This window comes from Corylus avellana, chromosome 3, assembly GCF_965113065.1.
Source record: "Corylus avellana chromosome 3, dhCorAvel1.hap1.2, whole genome shotgun sequence".
Classification (NCBI taxonomy): Eukaryota; Viridiplantae; Streptophyta; class Magnoliopsida; order Fagales; family Betulaceae; genus Corylus; species Corylus avellana.
Genome location: NC_142492.1, coordinates 11,900,799 through 11,925,813, shown reverse-complemented (window position 1 = coordinate 11,925,813; position 25,015 = coordinate 11,900,799). Strand labels below are relative to the sequence as shown.

The following is a 25,015-nucleotide window of genomic DNA, read 5'->3' as shown; positions in this document are numbered from 1 at the left end:
TTTACAGACAGAAATTGCTACAGCCATGGCTCAAGTCCAATGTAAAGAAGACCTTAAAGATCTTTGTAGAAACTTTCTCCTTAAAGCTGAAGGGATTGAAGACCAAGGAGAACAAAGCCCAGCTTCCAATACATCCCATAGAACTTAAAGGTTTTGCTAAAGAAAACATCTGAAAATATACTTGTTTTACAATTCTGATTTTTGGAATTAACAAATATATGAACGGATATCAAGATGAACAAATCAAACACACATGGCTCTGATACCAAGAGGGGACTCGCAGAACAAGTTAACATAAACGGAAGAATTAAAGACATAATGATGTATTTAAACAGAGACTACTTGTAAGACTCTAGGCTAAATATGAACAGAATATCTAGATGAATACACAAAGTTATAAACATAAATATGAATATGAAATGTTGAAGATACTTCAACTGGAACCATAAATTCAAGAATATACATAATGAAAATAGGATATATGAAAATAAGTACTTACGAAAATATGATGTAAAATTAGCTTGAAGAAGCTTTCATTGAATGAAACATTATGTATTACATGGATGAAACTCTGACAAACATATTGTGAGATTTCATTGATGATCAGAGAGAGAGAGAAAGAAGAGAAAAGTGTTCCGAAATCCGGAAGAACCGAATTGCTAATACATGAGCGGAGGATGCTATAAATAGAAAGATAAAATAGTTGTAAGATAAAAATGTGACATATAACATAGTAAATGCTACACAAAATGGTGATCTATCCAATGATTTTAACCACCGCATCAGGAAATGTACACTTAAAAGTGAGTTAAAATGTGTGTAGGATTACTCTTTCCTCCCATGCTTGCAATTGTCATTCTCCCCTTAAAATAGGATTGTAGTTCAAGTTAACCGTTTGTTTCAATTGCGATGTGGCTCCTGATTTTGGAGATCTTATTTGGCAATTAAGGCCATTAATACATTCACTCTATTTATTATTTTATTTTCTTTTTTTTAAAAAAAATGGGAATAACAAAAAGGAAAAAGTAGGTTTAGACTTTTACTTCCTTAACAGAGCCTTCTTCAACTAAGCGATGAGAGAACTGAAATCCAGCAAAAGGCACGACTCCACCAAACCAGTTACAAGATTCCAAGTTGTTATATCATATGTCATCTGGACATGGATAATCATTGAGAGCATTGAGGACAACAGAAAAAGGAAATATGACAGAAGGACATGGATGGATAATCATGTGATCCTAAACTACACATTTTACAGAGTGAAGATTCCAATGCCTCTTCCAGTACACTATAAATGGAAGCAGGCCATAATCTAAAATGTGAGGAGCACAGTGAAGTTAGAATACAAGCTACATTGGATTCCTACCAAAAGTACAAGCTATTGTGGGCGTAAATATTCTTCTGCCAACCAAATTGCTTTCAAATTCATTGCCACCGTTTGGAGGGCCTTGTTGCAGAGGAGCTGCCACCAAAAGTTTTCCTGGCACCTGATGTGCATTGCAAGGGAATTGGGAAAATGGGTAGAGAAAGGGTAGGGAGAAGAGTATGGTTCAGAGATTATTAAAAAACTTAAATGCCAATCTAGTTAATTAAAAAAAGAAAAAGAAAAATACATAAATTTACTTACTTGATGAAGAAGAAACCTTTGAGGAGCTTTTGGTCAATGATAATCGAGAAGATTTTGCTTGCGCCAGCTTTTGGGGTGGCTTTGGAAGTTTAGATGGTAAACTTGGCCTGCGTTCAAACAAAGGTGGCCTGTGCTCAAGCAAATATAAGGAAATCGTGTGTCAGATTAATTTAAATATAGGTGATCCCATAAGTAGCAATGTCAAGTGAAATTCTTCAAGCCCCGAAAGAAATGTTGCTGAGTACAGCCTCCATCAAAATACCAAAGGCAGCGAAGTTGGAATCAAAAAATGTAAGAGAGAGAGGTAGCAATTCTCAAAATCACTCGGCTTCTAAGATCACTCAAAAGAAGAGTGACCAATAGAGTAATGCTAGAAACTATAATTTTATCTTACAATGCCAACATACAGTTTCAATCACCTATTGAAAAATAAATAAATAAATAAAATCAATAATTGGTTGAGACTGCCATGTTAGCATAGTGGGATAGTTGTGAAATAAAATGTAGTTTGTAACATTTCTCTTGGAAGAAGCACATACCAAATTCTTTGTTAGCTGTCTAGTTGGGCAAGAAAGGTATCAGATTAATACCAGCCAGTTCTCCAGCAATAAGAATAATGCACCTCAATTGGAATATCATGAAAATGAAAAAGACTTACTTCTCTGAGTTCTGAATTGATGGCTTCGAAGCTGGTGTGCGCTCGGGAAGTATGTTTTCAGCTGGTTTTGCAACTTCAGGGAAAAGAGTGTACTCCACAACACTGCCTATTGAGCCATCAGTTTCTGTTCCCATTGAAAGACCACCGTCAGAGATATCACTTAATCTTTCCTCAGAATCTGCATCCCCAAAGCCCAAGAGCTCAATGTCATCAGTAAAATGCTGGCCTACGTTCCCTCCAGATAGCTTTGACTGTGGAGACAATTCCTTCTGATGTCTAAATTCATCCAGTGACTGCTGAGATCCAGCTTCGGAATGCTTATCACTTTGCTCTGAACAGTTGTCCATATCATAAGCAGCTTTCTCTGTACGCCCGGAGGCTTTTCCTCCTGAAAGTCTTCGGCTGTGTCGAGGAGTCTCTACGGAATGTCCTCTTGGAGAAGGAGACCCATACCTAACCGAGGTCATACCACGCATCGTACCATTAACATTGACCTTGAGAAGATGCAAGTGCTCAATCTCCTCATCTTTCTTTGCAACTATTTCCTTGAGAGATGCCACCTGGAAGATAAAAAGGAAATCAGACAAAAAAAATAAAAATAAAGGGAATAAAAAATCTTCCTTGTTAAACATTATGTGAAGTAATCAGCTGAGACCCAAGGTGTTTCCCTCCAATAATTTCTCACGCCTTTTATTCCCTAAACCTGACAAAAAATGGTAGGGGCAGAAGATGGGTGGGGAAACAACTGTCAAACATGGTAGGCTGTAATATTGATGGGAAAGAAATAATCTTTATAATGGCTTCCAAAGAAAATTTCTTTCGAGCAAAATGGCTCTTATGGAACAGGCTGCAAGGAGCAAGGACCTTCCACCTAAACCAGCTAAGCCCTATCTAGAGCTTAAGAAGTCAAGAGACCCTGAATCAGATCCTATCAAGCTCACAATACAGAATTCTGTAAAGTGGAATGCTGCAAATGTTTTTGCAAATGAAACTGGGATGTGCACAATAACGGCAGCTAAACTTAGGGCCAAATTTCATGGGTGCTTCCTAGTCGGAGAGAAAAAATTCAATGTAAGCAAGCATAGTATAGTCTGTTTCTCTACCTGTGGTGGCCATGCTAAACTGTGGTAGCAATCAGTGTCACTCTCATGCCCACTTGGTGGAAGCATGTTCTGGTCAACAACAATTATGAGCACAGATTGGAAAAGTTTTTTTTTTTTTTTTACAAGCAGATTGGAAAAGAATTTATAGAGAGGGCACTTGTTTGCAAATAGAATCACCAACCATAAAATATCTACTTCTTTTGCCCCATCAGTGCTCAAATTTCCTCTTGAATCCAATTCAATTGTTCATAATTAAGTAGTTGGGGTTACAAAACCCTATTCTGCGACCCCCTAGTACGCATAACTTAAGAGCTTATGAACTCTTCCACACTTCCCCTTCGAATTAAATAAGGAGAAAAGAGAGTCAAAAGTGGAAGAATGTTAAACATTTGGCTGAATTTGCATTAAATTGAGAACAAATTTTCAACCCCAAAACATTTTTTTTAAAAAAAAGTGGAATATGCACACAAAATGCCAATATGCGATGACCAAGACCCACTAGCTATTGCACGAGTGGTACAAATTTGACCAGCATGAGGCTAGACATGGGCTTCATTACTCAAAGATCTTTAGAAGCTACATGTGCAACTTTTTTCAGCTTCTCCTGCAGACTCATCCTCAATATTAAGTGCAGTTATCAGAATCATTCCTTTTTTTTGTATAAGGAAATTCATTAAAAGAGCAAAGAGCGTAACCCAAGTACACTCAAATGGGGATTTAAGAAAACAAGTCCTTAGATCCAAGTTGTTCTCTCACGATCATTGAAGCTTTGGGAGTCCTTTCTCTCCAAATGCACCAAATTAGAAAGGAAGGAATTGCATTCCAAACAATATTGATATCATACCGGCCAACCCTCTTTTCCAAATATCAAAATCATTCCTAATTGATAAACCATTGATTTCATAGGATTGTTGGGGATTCTACAAATGAATCTGTCTGTTTCTGTAGTATAACAACATGGTGAATAACCTTGTGAAATATTTAGCTAATAGTTTAGAGCGAGTAGAATATCAAAAGAATCTCCAAACAATAGCCAATAAGAGGAATATGAGAAAGCACTCTAAAACATCTGCTTTGAATGTTAAAAGCAAGATCTCTAAGAAATCATGTTGTGTTAAGAAGAATAAAAGATTGGACCTGTTCCATAAGTTCTCTAACATCTCTTCCCTCTTTGTTGCTCTGTGCAGCACCTAACTCTACACCAGAAACCCTCTCTGCAAACTTCAAGGTACTTATGGTTTCAGAGTAAGAATCTATATCCGGATTAAGCTGAACAAACATAAGGGTTTTTGCTTGACCACCTACAATTTGTAAAGGAACAAAAAATAAAGATAAAACAAGTTGTGAATAAAATAAACTCAAAACTACAGTATCAAACTCTGAAACTCATATCTTATTAACATAGTCAAAGACCAAGAATAAGACAAGTACCTAAAGAACTCTGAAGTACATGAGTTAATTTGCTATTTCTGTATGGTACATGTGGACTCTTCTGCGCTAGAGCAAAAATTACATCTCCAAGCGCTGATAGTGATTTGTTTATATGTTGTGCCTCCCTAAGCCTATCCCCAGTTGCTTCAGACCGACCCACTCTCTCACTTCCAGCAAGATCTACCAAATGTAGACTGCCACGCAAGATGGCATCTGTCTCCAAGTCTATGCCTCGAACATGAACAGTGAGAACACTGCAAGATATGATTAAAAAAGAACCAATAAATAATTTAAAAAATAAAAAAAATAAAAATATCTAACATGTAAAGTGGTTGACAGAAGAAGTTAGTAATGAGAATACAACCTATGGGATCTGCTACTTCTTTCATTCAAGGCTGTGGCACCAACTGCCCTATTCATCAAACCAATATTCATTAGCTCCAAGACATCTGTGGTTGATTCAACAGAGTGCATGCTTGCATCAGGGACAGCTAACCCATTTGGTTGGGTGGTGTTCCAAATCCCAAGTGTGTGCAAGTCAAAGGAAACAAAAACTTTTCCATTAAAAGACGAGTACTGCTCGTAATTAAATGATCAGATGGAATTCAACTTACAATCAAGAATAAAATCCAAAAGTAACAATGAAAGTCAAAGAAAAAAAAAGGATATCTTTTTTGAGGACCATCACTTGAAAGAAGATCACGAACTTGTTCATTATATATCTCAACCATTTGAACAGCAACTTCATATGCAATGGAGCTTTTCCTGCTTTGAGAAATTAGGAAAAGATCATTTAATGCGCGATAGTTGACCCCCCAGTCCTCTTCTGATGATACACTAGGCCCACTCTAGAAGAAACACAATAAAAGATGTAAGGAACAATCCTAAATCATGTAAAAATTAAAACTGCTACAATATGAAAGATTTGCATACCATTGTATAGGTCTTTCCTGAGCCAGTTTGACCATAAGCAAATATGCAGACATTGTATCCATCAAGAACAGAGCGGATTAATGGTTGGGTATCCATAAATATCTCCTCTATCAGCATATAATTCAAAATAAATAACAATTAAAATGTAAGAATTTTTTCACTAATAAAGGAATGTAGTAGTTAGAAGAAAAGGTGTCAAAAAATAAATAAACATCATTCATTTGGAAATCAATACCTTGGGTAGATGTTGGACCAAAAACCTTGTTAAACTTGAACAACCTACGGGTGTCTTTTCCTTGCTTAGAGGGATTCACAATAACTAATTCACCATTTTCACCAATATATTCGATGATGGTCTGCTTCTTACTTTGTCCTGGAAGGAATGGTCTTATGCGACAATATACTCTAATATTTCCTGCATAAGGAAGGGCGAAAGGATAGAGTGAAACTAAGAACTGACAAACTCAAGCAACAACAAACTAAGGAAGACTATGATGTACCTTTCAAGTCCTGAACCTCATTATACAACCTACGATTCTCTGCTAGAACTGTATGATAATTTTCAGCAGCATCTGCCAGTCCTTTTAGCTTCAATCCTGTTTAAGAGAGCATACTTAAGAAAAAATTCCCAGACAAAGATAAATGCACAACATTAAGCAGGATGTAAACTAACTTTAAATAATCAATCCTACCCAAGTAATAGAATTCCTCCGCATAACTTCGTTTTGTCTTCAAGACTTCGTGTTTTATGGACTCTAAAGCCACCCTCGATTCCTAAACAATAAAACCTTGTTAAAGGATCAATATCCAAAAGATATGAGATCAAGAAAAAGAGAATTAAGGCAAACCTGCAAATTTCCAAAATGACAATCTATATATCTCTTGTAGATTCTCTCTTTCTTTTTCCATCTCCGTGATTTAGATTCAGAAAATGCCTCAAGTTCTTCCACCTTCTTCCTTGAATCTGCTAAAAGGCACTCAAGTCCTTTTAACTTCTTCTCCAACTCAATTACAGCTTCCTTAGCATTTGTTTCTAATTGCAAGCAATGATCTTCATGTGTCTTTTTGGCCACTTCTAGTTCTTGTTTCAGTGCCAAAATCTCCATATCACTATGATCCTTCTCTTCCCTTAATTTTACCACATCCCGCTCCTCAAGTTTCTGTTTATCTTCTATTTTGGCCTTTTCGATCTGCCACATCACATAAAAGTTTATTTTTTACTTTGTGAGGCACATAAAAGTATATTAGGAGCAACATAAACTCACTAGACAATAACTACCAAGAACCCTGTTGCAGCAAGGTTCTGGTTTTACAAACTAAAAAAAATATAATGAGTCTTATCGACATTTTTCTTAATTTGTTGTCTTTATCATCATTTTCAATGTGATATATTTATTAGCATTTTTACATACTATTTAAGAATCATATAAGTTAAGAAACATAAATTCATAATGATTCTTCATATTCCACGAATATGGCAGAACCTGCTCCTTAATCGAGCAGCAAAGATTTTAATTATCACTCGTGCTTCATCAAATATGTAATATACACTTGCATAATGGATCAAATGTGCAAGACATAACTGTGTACGTTATCTAAAGATAAAATTGACATACTAATAAGTAATAACCACTATTAATATGCTTACTTCCTTCAGAAAAGTGAAACTAATGGACTGCGGTTTTTTTTTTGATAAGTAACTAATGGACTGCGGTTTTTTCACTCAAGACAGTACAACATTAGCATGCATGATCATCAATTTGTACAGCTAACTATAACAAGTCATATTAGCTCTCTTCAAGATAAGTGACACAGCTAAATAATGCTCATTAGGGGAAGAAACTTAAGGATTACTTAAAAGACATGATACCAAATATGTACTAGTGAATATAAGATAAAAGGCAGGTTAAGAAGTCATATGAGAAACTTTGGATTGCTAATTCTATAAGACAGCTATTAAAATCTTGGATGAATAACAGAAATATGTTTCATTATATTTGAATATAAAGATAGGGCTAAGAACAGTGCAGCACCTTCATCTGCTGAAGTTGTTTCATAACAACCTATAGGAAACAAGAACAGTTAAAATCAATTGGGGGAAACAAAAACAAAAGGCAAACACCTGAAACCAAGAGTACCTCAATTTCTGCGGTAGTCCCCGTTGCAATGGTTTCAAGTACTCTTATTTTTGATAAATAGTTCTCCTCACGAGCTTTATAAAGATTACTTTGCTGCAAACATGCAACATACAATCACTTATTACTCATGAGCAGTATAAAACCATAATCTCTGAATTTTGGAAGAAAGAAAGTCTCTAAAGCATATTACAATTTTTAAGTTTTCCGCATGGTTTGAAATTCTCTCTTCAATAACTTGCAAGGTTTTTCTAAGCAGCCATGCCACACGCTGCAAAATGGGGGGGAAAAACAGTGAGTGATACAAAATGGCAAACAATAAAGAGAAAGAATCATAACAATGTATTAGTTCAAGGCTTCAAGCATGCTTTAGTTATAAAGCACCCAGGTGTCCTCTTACTGTCATACATTAGGTAGATCTTCGTCCTTTCTTTGCATGCTATCATCCAAAATCTTATTCACTATGTTGAAAAGCAATCGAGTTGATGCCTTCTGTAACAAGAATTGCAATAAAACTTGAGAAAAGCATCAAACTTCCAATTGAATTGGTAGAAAAAGTAAAATTTCAATCATCTGAATAAAGGAAAATAATGAGCTTACATCCAAATTGTTTGAATTTATCATGTCCAAAATTTTAGCATCAGAAGAATCAGCAAAACATCCTTGCTCTCCAAGATGATGTAGTAAAGCATCTGATGGCTCTACAAAAGAATGAAAAAATATAAATGAAAGAATAAGCAAAACCAACAATTAAAACACTAAAAACAGCAAGACAAATGTGGCAAGCAGAATGACATGTGTGCCTTAATGCCGCCAGCCCCACCCCAAATTTTCAGTGGTTGCCTCTCATGTCCAATTTAATGAATTGCAAGACCAACAGCTCCTCATATGAAATGAAACCAAGTCTCTCCCAACCCAATCCTGCTTCTTAAGTTCATTGCACTGAACCTTGCACATCTAGTCATTCATTAATTAAGACAGCCCACCACAACCAAACAGCCACTTTTAATGCATCACATACTGTATGCACAATCTCATGCATTATGTATTTGAATTTACACACACATTCACCACAAGCCAGGTTTCACGCACACTTAAATTATGTTCCCTGTCAATTAAGATAGGATAAGCATACCTGAGGGACCATGCAAAGGATGTTGAAATTTGGTATCAACTGAATCTCTTTGCAACTCTCCATTTTCAGCTGAGTGTTGTCCATGTGATGACACATCCCCTTGGGAAAGATCATTTCCCTCTAAAGAGCCTACCTCTGGCAGATCCCATCTTTTTCTCAAATGATTTTGAAAGTTTTCTCCCCCAACATTAGAATTAAAATGCACTCTAAGATTATTAAGGCACTGCAAAACTGGCACCATGGATCCCTGAAAAATAATATCAGACAATCAACCAAAATGAGTATAAGAAAAAGTTAAGAGATAACGAACCACCAAGGATTTATATTTTTGCAAACCAAATACAGGTGCAACTCCATTCAAGTTGGGAAAATTCAGCAAAACCCAGAACTGAACTAAGAGTTGGTTTCACAGACAATACAGTTCAGTTTTTTTCTTTAGGCATAATGGATAATGAACCACAATACTACCAAACACTTCTCTCAAGGTTGGGTCAATTCAAAAGTAGTATAAACATATATATGAGACAACCTAAGGTCATGGCCTAATGTAACAGAACCAAGGAGAAGTTGCCCACGTGATTGTCAATTTCAATGAGCCCAATTATATGATTGACCAGTGCAATGAAATCATGCTGCTATATATGCAATGTTAAAAACAAATACCTGCTCTAGGTCTGATAGTTCAAATCCAAGCAATCCTATTTCATCGATAGCTCCCAAAAACCTTCTGACATTTTGGAGACCAGACTCAGGACTGCCTCCCTAAAGTAGAAAGTGCATGATCAAATGGAATAGTACAATATGGAAACAAAAAGAAAAAGAGGAAACAGAACAAGAAAAATTCATAAAGCAAAAAATAATATAAAATCCAAAAAGGTTATAAACGAACAAGACAAAAGATAATCCTACTATATCTATCGAACCACGACTGAGCTTCTTCAAGATGCAGCATAGAACAGTGCCATCAATCAAGCATGCTCTCAGCTCCTCCTCTGAAGCTTCCAATGGCAAACATAAATGAGGAAGCATACCATTTAACCACTCCACCAGAGAAGATCGCTGGTAACCTAAAAATAAGAGTTCAAATGTAAAAAAAATAGAAAGAGAAAAATCAAACGGTACCAAGTTATGTGCTAAAGCAGCATGACTTCAGTTACCTTCAGCCACACCCCCGAAAATTTCTAGTTGTTGAACATCTTCACCACTTGCTCCATTTAAATAGCCGAATCCCCCATTTTCACCTGTGTACGGTAACCAGGTGCTCATGATGAGACCTTCCTAAATGCCTTGTTTCCCTGATCAATTACGGACACTGCTACAAGGAAACAATTCCATAAACACAAATTAGAAAAATCAGTCTACTTTAAACTTAAGGAACAAAATGTAGTCACTGGAGGCTGATATGAAGAACGCAAGCATACATCCCTCACTTGAGAAAGCATAACCCACACCAAACCATTTAAAGACTAGAAATTGTTTTGACCAATGGATCAATTAATATATATGTTATAAAGTTATACTTATCTTAATAGTATGCTAGGCAAGCGAGTAGATATCATGAAGGCTAGCAAGTATATATATGTAAACAACCAAAATTACTGGTTTGAACAAAGAAAGAAGGAAAACTTGATGAGCAAGCAATATATTGCTTATATAAAACTTCGTCACAAATTTTCATAAGCGCACTCAGAAAAATCCATCAGACTCCTCAATTTTAAGGCCTGTTTTACCATGGAACAAGGCGATCTAAAACGCCAAGTTAGAAAGATAGCGGTTTGATCCTAACAGCACTGTAATCCTCAATAAAGCGCGTAACTTTTTGTCTAATTACAATTATTAACCCAAAATTAAAAAGGAAAATAGCTAAAACATAAAGCGGCGCGCTTAATTTCTTTTCTTCTCCAACACTTTTCTACAATTCTTTTGCTTAGCTGAGTTTAATTTCTCGTCTTTTGTTAAACAAAACAAACAGAAAATAATATATTCCGCAAAAATTGAACTTTCTTCTCTTAGACCTCCATTTTCTCAGCAACCTAACAGAGCATAATTTAACACCAAAAAAATTTAACAAGCAAACAAAAAGCCAGCATTTCTTGTCTCGCATTGTCAAATCCCACAGATCAGATCCGCACAAAACCCCAATTTTCGCAAGAATGAGAGATGCACGTGCGGAATGTAGCTGAAAAGTACGAACCTGGGAGTTCATAGGACTGCGATAGGCGGTTGAGATCTTCGGAAATCAGAAGTCGCCGAGCTCCGAGATCGGCGTTACATACATAAACATACAACAGCGAAACAGTGCGCGTTTCGGACCGATCCGTCAGCGAAACGGAGCCGAAATCGCCGAAATTCAGGCCCGAGATTTCCGAGAGCGAGAGCGATGAGAGAGGAGAGGATTTTCTTTTTCTTTTTCTTTTTTTTCTTTTTTTTTCCTCTTTCTCTGTTTGTTGGAAACGTTGGGAAATGTGGGACTGGAATGACAAAGGATTTGCTTTTTGTGATTCTTTGTATTTTAAAATGAGGGGCTCATATTTTTACCTAATTGCTATTTCGCCCCCCCACTATTTTTGGAGTGTGCGTTCCCGCCTTGTACTTTTTGTCTTTTACTTTGTATTTGAAATTAGCGACAGACCAAACGAGTAAGCACAGCGCGATGTGGTGTGGGTCCCACGCGCATTGTTTGTAGCCAGGTCGAATCAATTTTTAGCTAAAAATGACGTGGAGATTTATTTCATTCCGGTGCAAGAGGATTCACCATTTTCGGTTTACCAAATTTTTTTTTTTTTTTTAATTACTTAATTTTTAAAGCACATATATTTTTCTTTTTATTTTAACTATTTATTTTTATTACTTCACTTAAATATTATTTTTCAAGTATTTCTTTATTTTTATTGAAGCTAATGATAAATAGAAATATATATATATATATATATATATAACTCACTCAATTTTTTGCTAAAGTGGTTAACTTAATGCGGGTGATTTTCATTCAAATATATGTATTCAGGTGCTCTTCAGGTCATAGGTGGATATTATTTTCTAAAAACGTAAAAAAAAAGTTGGCCCTTATTTCTCTCACTCGATTTTTAGAAAATAATATTCACATAAAATTAGGAGAACATCTAGCATTTTCCTTTAAAAGAAATTGGTTTGATAAAAATTTTTGGAAGATTGTGTTGTAAAAGTTAAAATTTGAGAAATATCTTTATAAAATAAAAAATAGAAAGTGTTGCGCCACAATGACGGTGTAATAGTGTTTTGGTGGCCCTGGCGACAGCCGCTGGTTACCAAGTTAGACAAAATTGGTTGGCAATCACCGTGGAACCACCACACAATGGCTGCCATACGATTGCCATTGTGTGGTAGCGACTACACAATCCTTTTATATTTTGTAAAAATGTTTTGTGTTTTATTTTTTTTAAAAAAAAATTGAACTTTGAAAAGAATTCAATAATTTGTTTTTGAAAAGTGTACGTGTTTGTGGGGGCAAACAGTATTGAAAAGAGAGTTTTCAACATTTGAGAAATAAAACTAGCTCTAAAGGAGTTTACTAGACTGCCCTAATTGTTAGAGCTTATCTCCACAAGTGGTGGTTATCTAGCTATAGCCACCACCATGGTGGTAATTTAGAGGTCAATAGACGATTTTGGTAGCTACGAGCCGTTAGACAAATCTTATGAATTCCTAACTACTTGTTGTGATACCATTTATCTTACGGATTGAGATTCACTGCAATTATTTGTCTAAATTGCTATCAATTTGAACATGTAATATGGATACCTTATATGAAACCACATGTCGAAATAAAATTTTGGGTTGTCTAACCAATGACTTGAACAAATAGATTCAATATATGATCTCTTACATTACCTGACCACATTACTAACAATTCACGCAAGTAATTATATATTGAATCCTTATCTTTGTCTTGAATGCACTATGCAATATACCCCAATGAACAAGCGATTGACGTGATTTGAAAGTGGTTAAATAGAATTGCTTTTGTGTTGGTCCAATTCAATTTGGCTTGGACCTTGCGTTTTGGACTGAAATGAAAGGGCTACTATATGGCAAAAAAGGCTTATAGTTGATTCCATTTAAAGAATAATCATCAGTTTGGTAGTTGACATTTACACATCTCTCGAAAAAAACAAATGCCCAAAAGTTGAACCCTTTCAATCACTCATAAATAAATAAATAATGGACGACTATTTAAACCTTAAGAAAGGGTGGGGGTGGGGAGAGATTGTCCGGCCCACATTGCCGACTAAATTTTACAAGCAAATGATATTCTCTCAAAACATGCATTCAACAAATGAGCAAAAAACAACCTCTTAAGCAAACAAAAGATACAATGAACAAACTGACCAAATTGAATCGACAATGGGTGTTCATTTCTACTACTCATGGGACAATTCTTTTAATATAACTATTCAAACATAACCTTAACATATGTCACGCTAACATGTTTTAACATGACTAACATACCATCGTGATAAAAAATAAAAAAAAAAATAAAAAAGGTTCCATTTGTTTCGACAGTAATTATTTTATGTGTTTTGTTTTCTTTTTTCAAAACAAAAACACTAACAAACAACTTAAACACAAAAACAACTTTTATCAAAATATTTTTTTTCAAATAAAAAATACCCTTCAAAACATATTAACAAACTAAGAGCTCTCTCTTGGTGCTGGCCAAATGTCTTGCTAAATTTTATATGTATCAATTGAAAGGTTCAAGGATGTATGAGGGTTTGTTAAAATATATTATTTTAACCTATTGTTTTTTTGTATGGAAGTACCATACATTTTTGTTTTCTAAGCAATACAAAGGAGATGGGAAATGAGGACTACAATGGGGAATCCTCGCCACTTCTAATCATAATAGTTGCTACATGGAAATACTCTAACAGAACATTAGGAGCGGTCACACTACTCTTGGAGCCCCTCAAGGTGAACCCCCCAATGGCGCCCAGGGTGGTGCAATCACCCCTAGTGCTCTATTGGGGTGGTCGACCACCCATAAAATATTTAAGAAGTTTTTTATATATATAAATTTTGGGTTTGAAGAAAAAAAGAAACAATGAATTTTTTTGGAAACTCCATTTTGTTCATCTAAAAGTAGTTATTCCTCTCATTTTTAAATGAATAATTATTTCTCTTTGTAGGGGAATGGCTATTCCCACGTATGATGTGCAACAAAAGGGAAAACTTTACATAACCACCTTGAACTTTTATATTGCAATATCGCCTAAAGTTCAAAAATTCACAATTTAGTGTATCAAACTTTTAAAAATGTACAATCTCACCCTTGCCATTAGGGTTTGAAGTTAAATTAGATGACCAAATGGTGAGATGATCATTATACTCATGCAAACTTTTGAAATTATAAGGCCCTTAAATTACATTTCTCTCCCCTCTATTATGATTTAAGAGAAAACCATGAATCCATCCATCATTTTTTCTCAAAACTTACAGAGAGTTTTACCTGAATTTGAACGTAAAACCTTGCACGTCATAAACATGCTTTTCCCATGCATAAAAAATATGTACCATTCATATTCATTTAAGAGACTCTTAAGATAATCATGTATTAATATGCGCATACTTGTATTGAAACTATGACCACATTCATCATACAATACACACTTAGAGCCTATTTAGTTCGCGGAATAGGTCTTTGGAATGGAATAGCTATTTATGTGGAATAGTCATTCCTTTGTTTGGTAAGGCATATTCCTAAGAATGGTTATTCCATAAAAAGGCCATATACTTGACAAAATTGACATTCCAATATCTATATATTTGGCTATGTAATTTTCTTTTCATTTCTGTAATTTTCTTTTTTTTTTAAATAAATAAATAAATTATAGTATAGTTGTTTATGTTTCAAAAAAACAAAAAAAAAAGTCCTTATTAAAAATAAATTAAATTTGTATCATAAGGGTATTTTAGAAAATTTGATTACAATATGATTCCATTCACCATCCTATTGGACTTACCAAACAAAGGAATATGAATAGTTATTCTATTCCACACTCCATTCCAATGCTTCAACCAAATTAAAGAATATGAATAGCTATTTCATTTAACACTCTTCTATTCCTAGGAATAGCTATTCCTTTCCTGATGAAATAGTCATTCCGCGAACCAAACTAGCCCTTAATTTTTTCCTTTTTTACATTTTCCTTTTGACATTTATTTCATTCTTTTAATTGTTTTCCATTTCCTTTCCTTTACTATTTGGGGATGAGAAACTATATCTTGATCATCATCACATGAAAAATTGGCACCTATTGTCGCCTCACTACTTGGCCGTCTCCATAGGTGATACAGTTGGACGTCTCACTACTTGGACTATCGCCAACGTTTAATATCGATGATCATAAACTATTCCTTAAAGCTCATTGCATAAACCAATTTCATAACAATTTACTCACTAAGTCGTACAATTACGTAGTTATTTTCTTCCACCAGTAGAGCACTTTGGTGTTTTGTTGTTTAGCAGGTTACTAGATTGTAGAGTGAGAAATTCAATAAGATAAAGATGCCTTGCGAATGACTTGCAATGTTAAGTTTGATTAGTTAGTAGTTAATTATTATTGTAATATTAATGTCTATTTGAAAGCTTTGGGTTTGTAATGATGATTATTTAATGCCATGCGATTAAATGCCTCATATTATGGAAGAGGATCCTCTCTAGTCCATTATAGTCTGAAAAATATTCTGTTCATGGCTAGAATTTCTTCTCAGAAATCTTATGGCCACAAATATGACACATATCCTACTAATAAAAATTAAAAAAATATATATATTATTTTAAATTAAAAAAAATAAGAAAAAGGAGGCCACCTGGCCACCCCCATTTTGGGTAGGGGGTGGCTTTGAGCCACCCCCAATGGTCGGCCAGGGGATGGTTCGGCCACCTCCATCTTGCAAAAGGGGGGTGGCCGAACCACTCCCAAGAGTCTTGAGGGTGGCTCGGCCACCCCCTCTGAGCCAAGGGGTGGGTTCGGCCACCCATTGGCTTTGGGGGTAGTTCGGCCACCCCCTTTTTGCAAGATAGGGGTGGCCGAACCACCCCATAGGCCATTGGGGTGGCTAAACCGGGCTTGGGGCTGGTTCAGCCACCCCCTAGCCCGCCATTAGGGGTGGCTCAAGCCACCCCTACCCAAAATGGGGGTGGTTGGCCACCCCCTATGGTGGTTAGCCACCCCCTTCTTTTTTCTTATTTTTTTTATTAATTTTTTTTTTAATTTAAAATAATATTTTATTATTATTTTTATTAGTAGGATATGTGTCCCATTTGTGGCCATAAGATTTATGAGAAGAAATCTTAACTATCCATTGAATATTTTTTAGTCCATAATGGACTGGAGAGAATCATATTCCCTCATATTATTGAATTCCGCTTTCCACTGCATTATATTCTGATTAGTTGTTTAATATAATTAATTTAGCTAATTAACAGGTAATTAATTTGAAGTCACTACGAGTAACACTATAAATTAAGTAAATTTAATTATTTAATTTTTGGGTAGTGCTTTTGTTTTTTTTTTTTGTTTTTGGGTAGTGTTATTTTGGATGTTCCTATCTGGCACATAAGGCCAATCTTTATCGTGGGCCGTGACCAAAAAGCCCACTCTTCAGACCCAAGAATTTTTGGAACCAATTGCACCGAATAGAGAACATAGTAAGTAGCACCGGATCAAAACCGCATCGATATGGAGGGAGGAGAGGACCAGCGAGCTCAGGGAGATACTGACTGCAACTCAGAAACCCCAATCTCAGAACCGAAGCCGCTTGATCCACCGTCCACATTTCCCCGACCCGGGTCCGATTCTTCTCAGGATGGCCGCACTGAATCGAGACCTACTCTCGACCAGACCGAGATGTTCAGAGCCCTCGAAGTCTTGGAGAGAGACTCCGTTGCCATCGCGGAGAGCTTCACTTCTCTATTCGATTCTCTTCGCTTACTTCTGTCTGAGGTAAAGCTTAGCTCTTTGCTTGATTTTTTTTTTTTTTTTTTTTTCTTTTTGTTTTATTTTGTCTGGATGCTGCGAAAATGTGGGAAAAGAAATTTGGGTTCAAATGTTAAGATGTATGACGTTGTATTTGGTTTTTAAATAATAGGTTAGCTCTTGTTTGAGAATTCCTTTTTTTTGGGGGGTTTCGTTTATTTTTTGTTTGGATGCTGAGAAAATGCAGGAAAAGAGAGGAAAACAAAGGAAATTTGGGTTCAAATGTTGAAATGTATGAGGTTGTGTTTGGTTTCTGAATAATAGGTTAGCTCATATTAGAGATTCTTTTTTATTCTAATTTCTGTTTGATTGCCGAGAAAACGAATGAAAAGAAAGGAAAATCAAGTTAGTAAATTACTATATATATATATATATATATATATATATATATATATTCGTATTTTAACTATTTTGTTGCTGAGAAAAATGAAAGATAAGAAAGAAAATTGGATTTTGAATAATGATGTTTTTGATTACCAACTAATGGTCTTAATGGGCCAAATAGATATATTAGGCTCGGCTGAGTAAAGGCCTTTGTTTTCTGGTGCACAATAATTATGAAATAATTTCGCATGTGAAGGCACACATTTATCTTCTTTAATTAAAGTTTCTCAACAACTCAATGGAGCATAATTGATTTCCAATCTTTCTTAGTTCATCCATTTCACATAGTCATGCATAAACCAGTAATTTTTGCTGTTGAAAATGACCATAGTTCCCTTAACAGTTTGTCTGATGGAACAATGTGAATGTTGTAGGTTACTAGTAGCTCGGTTGATCATATGCATTGCTTCAACGATGCTGCAGGCCGCCTTCAAGAATCTGGTAAAAGTTTACATAATGCATATAATGCTATCTATTATCTAGGTTAGCTAAAAGGCCTAAACCCGGGATGATCTATTTTGTAATGTAAAAGTCATGATTATCATTGTGGTGACCAAGTCCTCCAAGTGATGGATCTGTTGTGTAATTAAACATTTAAGTCAAACAAGTGTGAAAAAGACACTTTATTTCCATCAGATGGCAATCTATGAGTCCTGTCTCGTTTGACTTCCCATACCATTTCTTGGGTGGCTGATTGGGAAATGGCAGCAAATATTAGATAGATGTGACAAGCACCACGGGTATAGTTTTTATGAAATACTAGACCAACTATATTTTTTCTAACAAATTTGATCATCAACTAATTTTCACTATCTAATCGATGAGATAGATTATTTAGTATACATGCACACACTTTGCATGAGACTCTAGGTCACTTAAGAGTTTCGCTTTTATATGCTTTATATGAGAAACTAAAGTCACTAGAACTTTAGTACATTGCCGATATGGCTTGATTTGCTCCCTGAAATATGACGTAACTAATTGTTTGGTTATTTCATGGCCCTCCTGGTGTGACGCATATTCTTCTTTCATATTTTTTTACTATACTGTTTTTTTCTTTCACTATGCAGTTCTTGATGCAGCAACCAAGGGGAATCGATACATAAATTCATCTCTAAGGTATTTTTTAATGTCCACCTTTTGATTCAAAAGATATTAGAAATGGTTTAAAGTTATGTTGTTGTTCTCAATATCTTGCTCTCCAGATAATTTTGAAAGCTTCCATTTTTATGATTGTAAGTTTTGGGAAATTGGTTTGCCATAATGGTTCTGGTTCCTCATATAGTGGTCGGTATCTAGGAGTTTTAGCGAGGTTTAGCACATTCTCAATATCAACTTGGAAGAAGAGCAGAATTTTTATATCAGTGCTTTTACTTTTGCATGTTAAATATGGCTTTTGTAACCTGTTTTGGATATTTTAACAGATTAAATGAGGAGATGAAGGGCGTAGACAATCTAGCTATGCAGCTGTATCCTTTCCTTTCGTTTCTTTACTGTGGATACATGTTGCATCGATGTATTGAATTATTATTGTTGTCGTTCTTCACTTTTCATCTTTCTGTTATCTTTGAGTCCTTAATGTTCTTGAAGGAAAATCCTGAGGAGAAATGTAGATGCTCTAGACTCAGGTGTGAACAGGCTCCTCCGTCTTCCATGAAGTTGGAGCTGCTCGGCACATTATTTACATCAATTGCTTAGGCTTTTCCCTTACTTCCTCTGTACTTATGTAGGATTGTTTTTGCTTGGGATCTGGGAATTATAGAATTCATTTGTGATATGCAGTGCATGTTGAAATCTTTCTCTCAACTTTTTTAATTTTTGGATGTATTGAACATGCTGACCCATTCAGTGCAAATAAACCAGGAGATTTGTTTACCTTTCGGCTGATGGGTCTAGGATTTGGAGAGCATTTGTGGACTGCGTCTGAATTTAGAGGACATGAGGTAAAGATTGAAGCAGAACACAATTCCCACTAAAACTTGAAGCCTTTGCCTCATGCCAACTCAACTAAATTGGATCGAGATTTACAGCAATTAATTTTTCAAATTGCTAGCAATTTGGGTAAATAATATGAAAGGCTCTATATGGGATGCACTTCTGTGACGCCCCAGCCTAGTGCCTCCTTTCAAGAGGTAAAGCAATTGGGGAGACTTAGGGCTAGCAATTTTGATACGACCTGCGAACTCGACACAAACACGAAGTTACCGGTTTTGATCATAAACGGTCACCCGTTTATTTTTGTTATGGCAGGGACTTACGGGTCACCCGCCACACCCATTTTAAAAAAATAATAATAAAAAAAAAAGAAGAAAAAAAAAAAAAAAACTTTAGGGCCTAAAGGCTAAAAGGGTAATTGCAAAACCAAAATAAACCTCCATTTCTTTCTCCCTCTCACTCTCAGCCGCCACTCTCTCTCTCTCTCTCTCTCTGCCACCGCATCCCTCTCACTCTCAGCTTACGTCTCTTTCTCCCTCTCCCTCTCACTCTATCCTCAGTATCTCTCTCTCTCTCTCTCTCTCTCTTCGTCTTCGGTATCTCTCTCTCTTGCGCTGATTTTGTCTTCTGGTTGACACGGTAAGTCTCTCTCTCTCTCCGCGTCGGTAACCCGTTAATTTTGTCGTGTAGTGTTCGGGTTGAGGCTAATCGGGTGACGGGTTGTAAGCGGGTTGCTAGGGAGACTAGGGTGGAAAGTAGTCTCAAGAGTTCTTAAAAAAAAAAGAGTAATGCTACAATTACTCTTACTTTTCAACACTAATTCTCTCACACTCGGCTCAATATATTTTGAGGCTTTAGGCGAAACTTTAAAATTGGGCCTAAATTTTTTTTTTTTTAAGTCATTTTTTTTAAAGTAAAAAAAAAAAAAAAAATTATATTTTTATTTAAAAATTATTCTTCTCTCTTTTTGAGATGCAAAATTTCTGATTAAGTTTTTATATTCAAAATTTTCTAACATCTTTTCAATTGATAATATGGCTAATCCATTTAATCTTAATTGTGACATTATTGATCTTAGGTAGGACTTTATTAGTTTTAATTTTGAAAAACTTCTTTCTGTAGAAGCAATTGTAACTGGTATTGTCAATCAAATTCTATAAGCGATACATGCATTTGGAAAAGAATCAAGTCTTTTTATATAAATTAATATGTCAATTGGAGCACTTTCTTCTATTTGTAAAATTTCTTTTAAAACTTTTAGTTCTAAAAATAAATCTAAACCATCAAGATCATGTTGGAAACCTTATAGATTAAGACATTTATTTTGCAAACCATCATCATCTAGTGATTTTAATTTCTTAAAATTAAATAAAAAACCAAAAATATTTTCTTATATTTGAAATTGTTCAAACCTACTTTGAATTGAAGAAATAGCTTGATCTACTATATATAAGAAGTAATTCATTCTAAAAGATTCCTTAGCAGATTGTGTTGTCTCGTCATTAGCATTCTCATCAAACTATTTCTTTCTACGAAGTACGCGTTTTTCAAGAAAAACATGTTCTATTTCCATTATGGTTGCAATCTCTTTGAATGAAATCATAGCCGATGCAAATCCAGTTTCTCTATAAGTGTTAAAATATGAAATAAGACCTTATAATTGATCTATAGCAACATCAATATGCATGTTTTTCGATTGTAAATTTTTACTAACAGTATTAACAGCAAATAAAATATCATACCAAATAGTCATACTCAATAAGAATTCAAAACTTTCAATCTCATAGGTTGCTAAACAATCAGCTTTACTTTTTATTTTAGGATTTTCACTTGTTTTTGCTAATTGTAGCAGAGCCTCTCTTATTTGTGGAGTTTGAAATTTTATTGCTTTTATACTTTCAATCTGATTTTCCCAACGTGTTTGTGATAATGGCTTAAGAGTTAAACTTGGCACATTATCTAGTAATATTTTCCATCGTTTTGTAGATGATGAAAACAAAGTATATATACGTTGTACAATTCCAAAAAAAGATATAGCTTTAGGACATGAATTAGCAATATCACATAGTGCAAGATTAAGACTATGACAACCACAAGGTGTGTAAAATGCTTTAGGATTTATATATAGTAGTCTTTTTTGCACCCCTCGTTCTTTTCCCTTCATATTAGATCCCTTATCATAGCCTTGTCCTCGTATATCATTAATGTTAAGTTCAAGTTTTTTGTTAACCCAATCATTTCAATAAAAAGACCTTCTCCAGTAGTATCATCTACTGTTATAAATTCTACAAAATGTTATTACACTTTTATTGATTTTCTGAAATATTAACACATCTCAGAATGAGAGACATTTGTTCTTGATGACTTACATCTGGGATACAATCAAGTATAATTGAAAAATAGTTTGCTTCTCTAACTTTTTCAATAATACTCCCTTTTACTTCTGTTGCTAACAAATGTATCAATTCATTTTGTATATTATGCCAAAGATAATGATTATGAATTTCCCCATCTTTAATACAATGAATATGCTCTTGCATTACTAGGTCAAATTCTGTAATCATTTCAATTAGACTTAAAAAATTTCCATTATTTTCTTGGTAAATCTTTTCATTTTGTCCTCTAAATGCCAAATTATTCTTACCAAGATTCTTTACTACAGCAATAATTCTCAACAATACTCTTTTCCAATGATCTTTCTCTTTGTTAATTTGTTATTGGACATTTTTATCAATTGTTTTATTTTTTAACAATCCCATTTCTAAATCAATCCAGTCATTCATGTTAGTAATATGTTTATTGGTTGTTTCATGACTTTTTAGTTTAGCACTAAGATTTTTCCAGTCATTTGTTCCTTCATTAGCTAGTTGCATTCTATTAGGTTTTGAATCAAACAACTTGCAACAAAAACAAAATACTCTATCTACATCTTCTGAATAGACTAGCCATTTTCTATTATGTTGCTCCCCATTTAATAATTTTCGTATATAATATGTACTAGAAAAATGCCTAGAGTTCTCATCTTTAGGAAAATCTATAGTATTGTATCTTATCGGACCATTTTTTACTAACAAATCCCTTAATTTTGCATCAATATTTCTCCATTGGCTTGGGTCATAAATATTTGTAACAATAGAGTTAGAGGCATCAATAATATTTTCATTATCTTCTAATTCTTTTTGATGAATTTCTTGTTCATTTATGAGTTTTTCACCTAAATTATCCTCAATATTTTGTTTATTGCTATTTTGCTAATAACAAATTTATTTAGAGCTCATCTTTGAGATTCAATCAATTTGTCTACTTTTCTCTCTCTCTCTCTCTCTCTCTCTCATTTTATTTATTTATTTATTTAATTTTTTCATATCCAAATGCATATTTTTTAGTAGATATGTTTAATTAAAAATACTAACAAATTAAACAAACACGATTTATCAAAAAAAAAAAAAAATCATGACTATAATAAAATAAAGCACAAAAATATAACAATAAAACCTGATTTGGCAAAGGAATTATGAAGCAGTTCTTGGAGACAGGACAGGAGACTCGGAGAGGAAGAGAAAATTAGCACTTAGCAGATGAGATAGGCAGAGAAGAGAAATTCAGAAAAGGGGGAGCAAAGAGGAGAGGTAGAGTGGCAGATAAAGAGGCTCTGGTATTTAAAATACCCATGGTATCCAGCATTACACTCTATGAAGTCTATGTTTTTGGTTGTTGCCTTTCCCTACATAATAAATAGGAAATAAATCAATAATATTTTATTTGTAACAATGAGAATTTCTCACCAAAAACAAAGAAATGCCAGAAAGATCATGTTGATGGCGTGTAGGTGTGTAAGGCTTTAAACGGTTTTTATTTTTTTAATTTTTTTCTTGAATTATTTTTAGAATTAATGATGGGCTTATTAATTGAGGCCTTATTAAATTGAGGCCTTAAATTTTGATGAAATTTTTTTTTGGGCCTTACTAAAAAAAAATTTGGGCCTTCGATTTATTTTTGGTCCAAAATAATTTTTTTTTTTTTTTTCTAAATTTTTTTTTTTTGGCCTTATTAAATTGAGGGCCTAACTCGCCTAGGGCTTGAGCCGGCCTTGCATGTAATTAATCTAAATCGTTATTTAACCGAACCATATTGAAGCAGGTTTCTATTGACTCCAAACTTCAAAACAATGAGACACATGTAGCTTCGTTAGGTTTATGAGCAATCATGCGCAAAATAGTAAGAATTTCATTTTATCAACTTAATATAGAATTTGATGTGGCAAAAAAAGTTAAAAGAGACTTGGCTCAACGTCATAGCAAAGAACCTTAGTCCTTAAAGACATGCTTTAGTTGAAATGTGCATTGACCTTCTATACTCGCATTTCTGTACTCTATTTCTGTACTCAAAAATACAGTACAGAAATGGCAAAAAAGGAGTGCAGCAGATACTGCAACTTAAACAAATCAACTAATGCCGCCTCTTCTATACTCGCATTGACCTTCTATATTGTACATTAAACGCCTCATGAAGTACACAAATAGTAATGACGAATTTGCAACAAAGAATTTACAACTGTATAGAAAGTTGACTAAGAGATCTCAAAGTAACATTGGAAAAGAGAATCCATACATTGCTGCAGCATAACAAGATCTCAGACAAGGTTTTGGGCACCCCATCCATGTTGCATATAGTTTTCTTTTGAAGTTGCTTGACAATCCAAATTAAAGAACATTAATCTCAAACTGTTGACCCTCTGTTTACCAAAGAATATAGTAGATGGAGATAATACAAGTTCCCTTAACTATCCTAAGTATTTCATATTCTCCTCTCCTAAAATAAGTAATACCCCAAGATACTTTTCAAAGTTGTAATATTCTCAAATCACCTCAAATCTTCAAAATTCCTAATTCTATTAGAACCATGTCTTGTATTTATCTACGATATAAAATACAGCCTTATTATGGTCCGCATGAGTCTCCCTTAGACCACCTTGATGATAGCGAGCAACAAGACATTGCTCAGCTTCTGGGCATGCAGGACGGATATCGACTGGTACTTCCAGGTGATATGGAAGGGTAGATTCCTCTCCATAATCCATACGGTCGGGCAGGCATGGCCCAGATGGGGTATTTACCAGCCAGCCAGTTTGGACAGAGTTCTCAGGGACATGTAGAGCAGCTAGACAGCCACCATAGTGTAGGTACGGCCGAAAGTTTTTTGGAAATATTGCAAGTTTTTTTGTAGTTTTTAACTATATTGGTGCGATATCAATTATATTATTTAACTACAACTACAACTTCATAGAATTCTAAATATTCTAAAAAACATACAACGCAGGTCCCAAAGACAGTAAGACACAGGCCGATGAAGACATGATTGGTGGGACACAGGACATGGCTGACCCGCAGCCCACCGGCCTTGCTCCCGATGACCAGTTACGCCCTCGGCAGGTCCGGACCATAAGTAAGTGTATATGTTCGAATGTCGTGTATATATGTCTTAATTTAGTTGTAATTAGTATTGAATTCGACATAACTTACATCGGTGATTTTTTAATCTGTTAGGTACCGATTCAGATGGAAACACCATTATTGAGGTGTTTACCATCCTTGACTCGCACAGGTTGCCGGGAGTCCCCGCCGGCAAATGGATCATACTGGAGTACAATGCA

The 25,015-nt window shown here is 34.9% G+C and overlaps 2 protein-coding genes across 2 annotated transcripts; one reads left to right on the top strand and one right to left on the bottom strand.

Annotated features, from left to right (window-relative positions):
* Positions 1–1,108: 1,108 nt before the first annotated feature.
* LOC132173842 (P-loop nucleoside triphosphate hydrolases superfamily protein with CH (Calponin Homology) domain-containing protein) lies at positions 1,109–11,498 on the bottom strand. The gene is made up of 22 exons (XM_088514229.1): positions 11,217–11,498; positions 10,180–10,334; positions 9,932–10,089; positions 9,686–9,784; positions 9,023–9,269; positions 8,488–8,588; positions 8,296–8,379; positions 8,081–8,158; positions 7,891–7,983; positions 7,786–7,815; positions 6,601–6,942; positions 6,445–6,526; positions 6,253–6,348; positions 5,988–6,167; positions 5,753–5,859; positions 5,489–5,667; positions 5,184–5,348; positions 4,820–5,073; positions 4,526–4,689; positions 2,286–2,845; positions 1,628–1,755; positions 1,109–1,487 (listed from the first exon to the last, which is right to left on the bottom strand). The coding sequence occupies exons 2-22, from the start codon at positions 10,286–10,288 to the stop codon at positions 1,426–1,428; spliced, it is 3,318 nt and encodes a 1,105-aa protein (XP_088370355.1). The 5' UTR covers positions 10,289–10,334; positions 11,217–11,498; the 3' UTR covers positions 1,109–1,425.
* Positions 11,499–16,730: 5,232 nt separating this feature from the next.
* On the top strand, positions 16,731–19,302 carry LOC132175470 (uncharacterized). The gene is made up of 5 exons (XM_059587425.2): positions 16,731–17,010; positions 17,802–17,868; positions 18,498–18,546; positions 18,852–18,896; positions 19,018–19,302. Exons 1-5 carry the CDS (start codon positions 16,747–16,749, stop codon positions 19,082–19,084), a joined length of 492 nt encoding a protein of 163 aa, XP_059443408.2. The 5' UTR covers positions 16,731–16,746; the 3' UTR covers positions 19,085–19,302.
* The last annotated feature ends 5,713 nt before the right edge of the window (positions 19,303–25,015 follow it).

What these genes read in the sequence shown, in the direction of transcription:
- LOC132173842 (XM_088514229.1), bottom strand. Translation starts at nt 10,288, where the DNA reads ATGAGCACCTGGTTACCGTACACAGGTGAAAATGGGGGATTCGGCTAT. An exon ending in TAAATTCAAACAATTTGGAT is followed by an intron (nt 8,380 to 8,487) that starts GTAAGCTCATTA and finishes TTCTTGTTACAG; the next exon opens with AAGGCATCAACTCGATTGCT. An exon ending in CAGGAAAGACCTATACAATG is followed by an intron (nt 5,668 to 5,752) that starts GTATGCAAATCT and finishes TGTTTCTTCTAG; the next exon opens with AGTGGGCCTAGTGTATCATC.
- LOC132175470 (XM_059587425.2), top strand. Translation starts at nt 16,747, where the DNA reads ATGGAGGGAGGAGAGGACCAGCGAGCTCAGGGAGATACTGACTGCAAC. An exon ending in AGGCCGCCTTCAAGAATCTG is followed by an intron (nt 17,869 to 18,497) that starts GTAAAAGTTTAC and finishes TTCACTATGCAG; the next exon opens with TTCTTGATGCAGCAACCAAG. An exon ending in TACATAAATTCATCTCTAAG is followed by an intron (nt 18,547 to 18,851) that starts GTATTTTTTAAT and finishes ATATTTTAACAG; the next exon opens with ATTAAATGAGGAGATGAAGG.